The 10,873-nt window shown below is 43.4% G+C and overlaps 1 protein-coding gene across 1 annotated transcript in view; it reads left to right on the top strand.

Annotated features, from left to right (window-relative positions):
* The window catches only part of TSPAN3 (tetraspanin 3), a 58,695-nt gene extending 52,010 nt beyond the window's left edge, over nucleotides 1–6,685 (top strand). Inside the window, exon 7 of the mRNA XM_030187292.1 lies at nucleotides 5,770–6,685. Coding sequence (XP_030043152.1) covers nucleotides 5,770–5,862 — 93 coding nt within the window. The 3' untranslated portion in view covers nucleotides 5,863–6,685. The remainder of the gene's footprint in view (nucleotides 1–5,769) is intronic.
* Nucleotides 6,686–10,873: the final 4,188 nt, after the last annotated feature.

Raw genomic sequence — 10,873 nt, forward strand, 5'->3', positions numbered from 1 at the left:
TTTTTTTTTTTTTTTTTTTAAGCAAAACTAATCTAGTCAATTGTACATGGCTCATTGTGAACTGCACAGTTAAAGGGATATAGAAAGTCAGGGATGAACATGCATGCGTATGCATGGTAAAGATATACATACAAAACAATTTCTCAAACAGAAAAGGCTTTCATGAGAAGCAACATGTAACTTTGCATTACTGTTAATGCAATGCCAATCATAGCTCTGTTTACATTCTTAAGCTCTTCTTAAATTACACTGGATCATTTTGTATATCTAGGTGATATCTAGGCAATATCCTTGATTCGGAAAGCAAAAAGGGCTGGAGAAGCAGGTTTGGGGAGGGGGGGAGGGTGCAAACAAAAGGTCTGGAGAAGCGAGTAGGGGGAAGGGTGCAAACATGCCAAAGTGGAATACCAAGTGTTAAAAATTAACCATGCTCAGTTTCACTTAAGCATGCAGGACATCGGGAGGATGAGAGAGCAGGGCAGGGAATGCGGCAGCGCCGGAGACCGATGCTGGACAAGGCTTCTGCTGGCGGGGGTTGAGGACCTCAGCCAGCAAAACCAGGGGCCCAGACAAGATTTGGGGGCCCAGGCCCCCGTGCCCCCACCTAGCTACGCCACTGATTCTTTCTAACCTCTTTTGGTTTGGAAAAATGTTTTCTATATTAACTAAAAAGTTGAAATGAGAAGTGAAACTGGAACACAGTTCATTCAGAAACAAGTGTGTATACATTGGCAGAGCTTCAAAGCATCACCAGTGGCAAACAAAAATACCTAATCTACAAATAAGTTGGCACCAAAACAAGAAATGGTGGATTTGTGCCATCTATCTCATGTGACCTAGCTTTTTCCCCTTCTACATTCCAAGAAGTAAAAGGAATTCTAGCAACAGACAAATGGAGGACTGGGAGACGAGTACTAGAAAAGAGAAAAGTGAGGCACTGTTCCCTCTAAGCTGAGCTGGAGTCCTCCAACTGCATAATAGAATGTCATCCACATAAAAGTAGACTGAGAGTCTAAAACATTGAATGAGGGCAACAAGAGGGCTCAAAAAGAGATTAAAGAGAAGGGGGGAGAGTATTGAATCTTGAGAGAACCCCCCCCCCCCCCCCCCCCCCCCCCCGATGCAGATCCTTTTTGTTAATAAACAGTATTGGAAAACATAGCCTGGAATGAGCAATGGGATAAAAAAGAAATGATCCAAGTTAAGACTGTGTACCAGAAATCCCAAGAGAAGATAAAACATGCAAGTAGAAGTGATTAACCAGATCAAAAGCTGCAGAGAGGTCCAAAGCGATAGGTAAGACAGTTTTATGTTGATCAAAGTGAGAATGGAGCTCACTAAACAATCATAATGGTTTCTGTACTGTAATGTGCTCTGAATTCTGATTGTCTTGGGTGAAGGGACAATATTTTTTCTGAAAAAGAAGTAAGCTGACTGCAATTTTTTTAGGTAAACAGAACAAAAAGGAGACTGACCAATAAAGTGCCAACTAAGGGATATTTATTAAAATTATCCAAATCAACTAAAAAACATACAGTCCATAAGGATCTATAAATAATCTATTAACAATTGATTTCAAGACTTTTAGTTAGCATAATATTCCATATCCACACACTAAAATGTTATCATATAGCTGATTTTTATTTGCATTGCTATACTAAAATTTGGATAAAGTAGGTTTATATTAAATGGGGATGCATTTTGGTACTGTCCTTCAATTGAAATTGCATTGTTACACGTATCTTCTTTAAAGACCTTTGTTAGGTCTTCCTAGACAAACCAAAATAATAGGCAAGAAAGTGTGATTATATGGGTGTGCTCATTTAAAAAACCAAATTGTCAACAGAAAATTGTCTGTATGTTGACCCACAAGCCTTCTGTGACACCTGGTAAAAAGTTCCAGAGTATGACGAATTTCTCATATGTCTGTGACCCCTCTTAAATTCGCAGAAGATGCTATTGTGCTGTGCAGTTTTATAGGACTAGAGATAACCTGCTGTAAGCTAGAGGGCAGGTGGTTCATTGTTACTTAAGCTTTATATGAATAGTCTGTAACATCTTCTGTTAGAGCGAGGGGCTTAAAATACAGTTCCACCAACCACTTCCTGAAATAAGCTTGGTGTCATTACTTCTAGTGAACAAGAAAATATATAAAGAGCATCCTCAATTTATTCCTTTTTTACATGTACATGTATATGTAGTATTTAAAGGTTGGAACACCTAAGAAGATTGGCAGCTGAATATTGTACAGTGGTAATTACACACAGTGTTTGAATATGCTCCTCCCTGGTAACTTTTTATAGCTGGTGTTCCATTTCCAAGAAATGTTTTGATATACCAGCTCCTTTGTTCAATTTCATTCTTTGTCGATCTTCACACATGCTTCCATGCTTCTAGAAATATGAGACACACGTGGTAGCCTTTCATACCTAAAAAGCATACACATGTTTCCAGTATTCCATATTAATGGTCTCTGGGTAAAGCATTTAGACCTTAATTCCCATACCGACAAGTTCAGTCCTTGTGAGTACTTAGCAAATGAGGTTTTTAGATGCTGTATAAGATTTACACTACATGCAATGCATTCATCCATTGAGAATATTCTTGCTCATATTCAGATTGGCAAAATAATTTCCCCTTTCCCAAACACAAGATCAGTTACTCAAAGCTAGATGTCCCCAATAGTGTCACTGAGCTGACTCAGCATCCTAGCAGGGTTAAATTTAATGCACAGGCAAGTTGGAGTCATACCTAAGACCCAAAGTCACTACAACTTGTAGACTTGATGTATGTTCTTCAGTTGCCAAACTCTTATCAGATGTGGAACTTGAAAACAGAGTAGGAATGCCATACAGCAGTTTTGAGGCTAACTAGCAACTGGTGAGACCTTTTAAATCAATGGTGTAACTGCTGGTAGTTAACTACTTAACTGTGGGCCCGATGCAGAAAGCTACCACAGGTTACAGCGTGCCCTTACTAAGCAGTTCTCTTGCTCGTTCATGGCCGCTAAATGTTAAAGGGTTTCTGTGCTGAGGTTTACTTCCATGGTAGACTTCAGCACATAGCATATTTTAAAATACATGCTGAAGAGTTGTTCAGCTACCCCGCAGCAGTGCAGGGCTGTGCACTGATGTCTACCATGGGAGCGCAATGACAAACCTACCATCAGGTCTGAGTCTGGTGTAGAACCTATGAAGTTGACATCAAGCCCCATCTTTCATCTCTGCCCAGTAGATAGTGACCAAACCTGGTTCCCTCCATCCTTTACATACCCCCCCCACCCCCCCCCGGGTCAACTTTTAAAAATAATTCCCTGGTGGCACACCACGACCTCCCCCTGAAATGGAAGTAATGTGTGAATGGGAGGGATACATTGTACAAATGTATGTTTGACTCTGGCCCTGTGAAAGGTTCTAATGCACAGTACCAAATTTAGCTAAACATTCACAGGCTACCTTAGGTAGTAGAAATCAGCAGATATGGTTCATTTGGTGGTATGTGCAGACAGGATTTTGTGAGCAGGTTATGCAATTTCAAATAGAAAAGATCTTGTATTAAGAACAAAACCTGTTGACATTTTTTTAACCAGTCCTCTAATACCAAGGAGCCAAGATAAGCATAAAGGAATCCTGTGCCAAAGGAATGGATCCTCAGGAGCTTAGTCAAGATCGGGAGGCGGGGCTGGCGGTTGGGAGGCAGGGATAGTGCTGGGCAGACTTATACAGTCTGTGCCAGAGCCGGTGGTGGGAAGCGGGACTGGTGGTTGGGAGGCGGGGATAGTGCTGGACAGACTTGTACGGTCTGTGCCAGAGCCGGTGGTTGGGAGGCGGGGATAGTGCTGGGCAGACTTATACGGTCTGTGCCCTGAAGAGCACAAGTACAAATCAAAGTAGGGTATACACAAAAAGTAGCAAATATGAGTTATCTTGTTGGGCAGACTGGATGGACCGTGCAGGTCTTTTTCTGCCGTCATCTACTATGTTACTATGCATAGGGAGAGTTGGTTCCATTGTAACCAGCTGGTTGTCACTCTATGTGGAATAGAAAAAAATGTTTTCACTTTTGTGTGGCAAAAAACTTTTTATGTGGGTTATTTTTTTTTGATAGGACATCAAGTCCGAATAGAGCCATCAGCTCATAATGTTCAAAATGGATGTACTACTAGATGTACCCAGGGTTGTATACTAAACATGTGAGACAGTCCCTGCTCGACAGAGCTTAGAATCTAATCTAGACAGACAAACAGGACAAATAAAGGACTAGGGAATTATATGGTAGGAATGATGAAAACAGACATGGGTACTGAACCTGTATTTTCCAACAAATATGTCAGGATTTCTCATTTGAAAATATTTGAGTTGGGCATCTGTGTGCTGAGGATGTCCAGCATGAACAGCCATTTTTCAAATGAACGTCCAACACATGAACAGCAAAAAAGCATGGACAAGCACATCTGTCTGGCATCATTCTTAGAAGAATGGCCACACCGATGTCCCTGCAGAGCAGAGGGGTAGCCTAGTGGGCATGCAGTGGACTTTTTAACTCATTTTTTAATTTTGTAATTGTGAGTGCTCTAGAAACAGAAAAATGCCTACTGTACCTGAATGTACACCACTTCAATTGTCTTCAGGCTTGCAGATCGCTTATATTTAGGTACAGTAGCTATTTTTCTGTTTCTGGAGGGCTCACAAGAGTTATGGTGGGATTGCTTTACAGTCCACTGCACTAACCTCTAGGATACTCCTCAGATTTGCTTCCTGATTTGCTAAGAATGCCCATAGTACCTGAAGCTGTCATGGACCTGGTATCCCCTTTCAGTTCCTCTTTCGGAGGGGAACAGCAACCACTTGGGGATTAAGGAGGTGTCATGTCTTCATCCCTCCAGTGGTCAGCTGCTCAGTCAATGTACCTTTTTGTACCCTGGATGTGACTGAAACAGACCTGACTTGGATGTCCTTTTTAGACATTTCTTCCTGTTGAGCTATCACTGTTGGACGTCCTGCTTTTGGGCCCTCTCTAGTCCCACCCGCAACACGACCCCTTACTATGTGGACATACTGCAGTATAGGATGTCCCTTTTTCTGCCTTTCCAAAATTGGGATTTGAATGTTGTATATTTTGAGACATCCATATGCTTGAAAAATAAGGTCCTTAGTGTATCCTGTTTCGTATGATTAAAAGAAACTTTACTCTTATTATAGGTAAGTTATTTTAGTTATACTGTATGATTTTTATGCCCCACTAAACCTGGAGGAGCGCATCAAAGCATATTTTAGCCACAATTGTATCAAATAAGCTACTTGCAGCTCCTAAACTTGGTGGTGCTTCAGGTGTTCTCAAGTTAAAACCTCTTTTTGATCACTCAACTGACTTTTCACTGTTAGTGTTTCAAAACAGTTGGCCCCCTAACTGGCCAATCCCATCAGCATGACCTTGTTAAGAGATGTCTCTCTGAAGATAAGCTTTATTGATCTTTAAAAATAGCATTGTAAGTTACATAGCTCAAACATAATTTATTAAGAAGCTGTTTACTCTCCCTTTAACCTTGGTCTGTTTATTCCAACAGTTCATAATATGAAATTTAAGATATTTGTCTACCTCTTCTCATTTAGCTTGTAATTCATGTAACCTATGGATGTGACATGGGTATGGTACATGTTACATTGCTGACAAAGTATATTAATGACACCATTCTCTTCCAGAAGCATTAAGTGTATTCAGCCTGTTTTCCCTGTATAAAGTTTTTTTCTTTTCTTTTTATTTCTGTAGCTGTTAGGCATGCTGTGTGCCTGTATAGTGCTTTGTAGAAGGAGTCGGGATCCAGTTTATGAACTTCTCATCACTGGAGGAACATATGCCTAGAAGACAACTGAAGATATGAGCTTTGTAATCTCTTTTATTGGAATGTGATGTGAAGGGTATATCCACCTACTTTACTAGCTTTCCTGTCTATCTAGACTGAGGTAAAGCATGCCTTGCCCAAATCTGGACTGTTGTAAAATGTTCACTGGTGATGGGCAAAGTAGTTGGGGGCTTTGTTTGCATCATTGTAACTGGCTATTGTTTTGCCCAGAGCTAGACAAGGCATAGGTCTTAACTCCACTACACAATACTTTTTAAATTACAGAAGATTTTGAAATTGGTGGTTTAACATACAAATTAGTATGCTCCTGAATTACTAGAATGTTAGATTTAAGCATTAACAGCCTAGTTTGTATGGGATTTTAAGACGTTCTCACTGACTTTGTTTTGCTTTTGTCAGACCTGAATTTACACTTCCCCTCACCAGTATCTCTTTGTAAAAAGACAAATACAGTGCAGACCAGTTTTGAGAATACATTGTACAAAAGAAAAATGAATCAAAATAATTGAAAATGGTGACGATGCGTTTGTCTCTTGATCACCTCAGACATCAAAGATCCAATCTTCCAAATGTTTTAATATTCAGAATTCAGGAGGGTGTATTTTTTTCCAACAGTAAAATGTTTGTATTCTTGTTATCCTAGGTCTCCTTGTTTCTGTTTAGAACTTTCATTGGTTTAAATAAGCTGTTTCATAGCAGACTTTAAAATTTTGATTTGGAGATAATGTAGCCATGTAGTACGGCAAAATAAGTATGTGAAAGTGAATGCAATTGTAAATAGTGTACCTGATTTAAATAAACCTCTGTACATCCACCCTAAAAGCAAGTGTGGGCTTAATCATTTTTTCTAAAATAAATTCTAACTCGATGAGTTACCATGGAAATTCACATATCTGCTTTGGTGTCCATATTTGCCATGGATCTGCTACTTGAGCTTTAAACCCCTGTGGAGAGTGGATGAGGAAGGGTAGTGTATATTTTCAGAATATCAGTACATAAGTATTGCCATACTGGGAAAGACCAAAGGTCTATCAAGTCCAGCATCCTGTTTCCAACAGTGGCCAATCCAGATCACAAATACCTGGCAAGATCCCAAAAAAGTACAAAACATTTTATACTGCTTATCCCAGAAATAGTGGATTTTCCCTAAGTCCATTTAATAACGGTCTATGGACTTTTCCTTTAGGAAGCCGTCCAAACCTTTTTTAAACTCCGCTAAGCTAACCGCCTTTACCACATTCTCTGGCAATGAATTCCAGAGTTTAATTACATGTTGAGTGAAGAAACATTTTCTCCGATTCATTTTAAATTTACTACATTGTAGCTTCATTGCATGCCCCCTAGTCCTAGTATTTTTGGAAAGCGTGAACAGACGCTTCACATCTACCCGTTCAACTCCACTCATTATTTTATAGACCTCTATCATATCTCCCCTCAGCCGCCTTTTCTCCAAGCTGAAGAGCCCTAGCCGCTTTAGCCTTTCCTCATAGGGAAGTTGTCCCATCCCCTTTATCATTTTCGTCGCCCTTCTCTGCACCTTTTCTAATTCCACTATATCTTCTTATGAGGTACGGCAACCAGAATTGAACACAATATTCGAGGTGCGGTCGCACCATGGAGCGATACAAAGGCATTATAACGTCCTCATTTTTGTTTTCCATTCCTTTCCTAATATTACCTAACATTCTATTTGCTTTCTTAGCCACAGCAGCACACTGAGCAGAAGGTTTCAACGTATTACCAACGACGACACCTAGATCCCTTTCTTGGTCCGTGACTCCTAACATGGAACCTTGCATGACGTAGCTATAATTTGGTTTCCTCTTTCCCACATGCATCACTTTGCACTTGCTCACATTAAACGTCATCTGCCATTTAGACGCCCAGTCTCGTAAGGTCCTCTTGTAATTTTTCATAATCCTCCTGCGATTTAACCACTTTGAATAACTTTGTGTCATCAGCAAATTTAATTACCTCACTAGTTACTCCCATCTCTAGGTCATTTATAAATATGTTAAAAAGCAGTGGTCCCAGCACAGACTGCTGGGGAACCCATCTACCCTTCTCCATTGGGAATACTGACCATTTAACCCTACTCTCCTGTTTTCTATCTTTTAACCAGTTTTTAATCCACAATAGAACACTACCTCCTATCCCATGACTCTCCAATTTCCTCAGGAGTCTTTCATGAGGTACTTTGTCAAATGCCTTCTGAAAATCCAGATACACAATATCAACTGGCTCACCTTTATCCACATATTTGTTCACCCTTTCAAAGAAATGTAGTAGATTGGTGAGGCAAGATTTCCTTTCACTAAGTCCATGTTGACTTTGTCTTATTAATCCATGCTTTTGAATATGCTCTGTAATTTTGTTCTTAATAATAGTCTCTACCATTTTGCCCGGCACCGACGTCAGACTCACCGGTCGCCCACTGAGCCCGCAACCGACAGCGCAGAGTCCAAGTCAGACTTAGGAGCAGGGGGCCAAAACAACATGGCGGCGGGGTGTTTTCACCTGAGGGTTGGGACGAGCTCCTCTTTGCCTTCTGTGATTTACTCATTGCAAATAAAGTCAGAAGGCGAATGCTCACATAATCTGCCCAAACAGCTTCAGGTAGGCGATGATGAAAGGCGATATCTAATGGAGTGAAGGGGAGCATAGCAATCAGGCTGCCATCCAGCCGGGGTAACGTCATTTCCTCCCTCACTAGCATTTTTAAGTACAATAGGAAGCTTGTTTAGCTGGGGAACAGGATATGCTGTGAAACTAGAAACTTCCATAAATAGCAATAGTCATCCATCATCCAACCCCTGGCATAAGTTAAAAAGGGTTGGTGAGAGTGGTGATCCTTGTGGTACTTCACATTCAGGTTTCCATGGTTTTGACATTTTTGAGTTTGAAATCACTTGATAAGTTCTTGCTGTTAAGCCTTTAAACCATCTTAGTACGTTTCCTCCAATCCCAAAGTAGTCTAGGATATTCGGGAGTATTTGGTGGCTGACCATGTCGAACGTGCTGGACATATCAAATTGTAGGAGTAGCACATTGTTTCCAGTTGCAATTAGTTGTTTAAATTTGGTTATGAGAGTGGTTAACACTGTTTCAGTGCTATGGTTAGATCGAAATCCTGACTGTGATTCATGTAGTATTGTGAATTTGTTTAGGTAATTGGTGAGGAGTTTGGTTTCCATACTTTCCATTAGTTTTACTATCAGGGGGATGAATGCTACTGGTCGATAGTTGGTTGTGTCATTTAGTTTTTTAGTCTTTGGGTATGGGTGTAAGTAATATATTTCCTTTATCCTTGGGGAAAAGTCCGTGTTGTAGCATGTAGTTCAGGTGTGACGTAAGGTCTGTTATGAAGTGTTTGGGGGCGAAGCTTATTAGGCTACTGGGGCACATATCCAGTTTGGAGTGGGTTTTGGAGATTTTGTTGAGTGCTTGAGTGATGGTATCTTCGGTTAGTAGGTCGAAGTCATTCCAGGTTCGGTCTGCTGGGTATTCACCAGGAGTAGGGTCCAGGCAATCCATAACTTTTTCGTGATCCTTGGTATTGAGTGGTAATGTGGTTCAAAGTTTTATAGTTTTCTCATTGAAGTATTTGGCAAGTTGGTCTGCCAATGGGGTGTCTGTGCTGGCTGTGGTAACCGGTGTGATGTCTATTAGTTTATTCACGAGTTGGTAGAGTTTATGTGCGTCTTTGTAGTCTGGTCCTATTTTGGTTTTGTAGTATGCTCTTTTGCTTTGTCTTATTGTATGTTTGTATTTTCTTTGCATTTGTTTCCAAGCTTTGAGTGTATGTTCATTTTTTTATTTTTATTTATTTTTTATATAAAGACTAGCCGTTAAGCCCGTAAAAACGGGCGGGTATTGGAATGTTTTTTTCCCCAAGGCCCCCCTCCCGTTGCAGCTGCAAAGCCCCTGCCATCCTCCTTCCCTGCCAGCTCCAAGGCCCCCTCTGTCCCTCCCTCCCAGCTCCAAGTCTCCAGTCCTCCCCCCTTCCCAGCTGCAAGGCCCCCTGCCCTCCCTCCCTCCCAGTTCCAAGGCCCCAGGCCCTCCCCCCCAGCTCCCAAGGCCCCCTTCCCTCCCTCCCAGTTCCAAGGCCCCCTGCTCTCCCTCACAACTGTAAGGGGCCCCATTCCCTCACAACTGTAAGGGCCCCCCTGCCCTCCCTCCCAGCTCCAAGGCTCCAGTCCTCCCCCCTTCCCAGCTGCAAGGCCCCCTGCCTGCCCGCCCTCCCTCCCTCCCAGTTCCAAGGCCCCAGGCCCTCCCCCCCAGTTCCCAAGGCCCCCTTCCCTCCCGCCCTCCCAGTTCCAAGGCCCCCTGCTCTCCCTCACAACTGTAACAGCCCCCCTGCCCTCCAGCTCCAAGGCTCCAGTCCTCCCCCCTTCCCAGCTGCAAGGCCCCCCGCCCTCCCTCCCTCCCAGTTCCCAGGCCCCCCCAGCTCCCAAGGCCCCCTTCCCTCCCTCTCTCCCAGTTCCAAGGCCCCCTGCTCTCCCTCACAACTGTAAGGGCCCCCCTGCCCTCCCTCCCAGCTCCAAGGCTCCAGTCCTCCCCCCTTCCCAGCTGCAAGGACCCCGCCCTCCCTCCCTCCCAGTTCCAAGGCCCCAGGCCCCCCCCCAGCTCCCAAGGCCCCCTTCCCTCCCTCCCAGCTCCAAGGCCCCCCTCCTGAGACGTCCCATGTCCCCTCCCCCCCCAAGGTAGCCGCTACCGCCCCCCCCCCATGCCGGAGTCGCCACCACCCCCCCCCCCCCTTCACCCGGCCCGGGCCCTCTCTTCGTTATTCAACTTACAGCAGCGCCGAAACAGCAGCAAGCAGCAGCTCCCGTTGGCCTTCCTTCACTGCCTGTGCCTCGCCCTCGTGTGACGTCACGTCGGCGAGGGCGGGGCACAGGCAGTGAAGGAAGGCCAACAGGAGCTGCTGCTGTTTCGGCGCTGCTGTAAGTTGAATAACGAAGAGAGGGCCCGGGCCGGGTGAAGGGGTGGCGGCGGCGACTCCGAGTGGGG

This window comes from Microcaecilia unicolor, chromosome 1, assembly GCF_901765095.1.
Source record: "Microcaecilia unicolor chromosome 1, aMicUni1.1, whole genome shotgun sequence".
Taxonomy (NCBI): domain Eukaryota; kingdom Metazoa; phylum Chordata; class Amphibia; order Gymnophiona; family Siphonopidae; genus Microcaecilia; species Microcaecilia unicolor.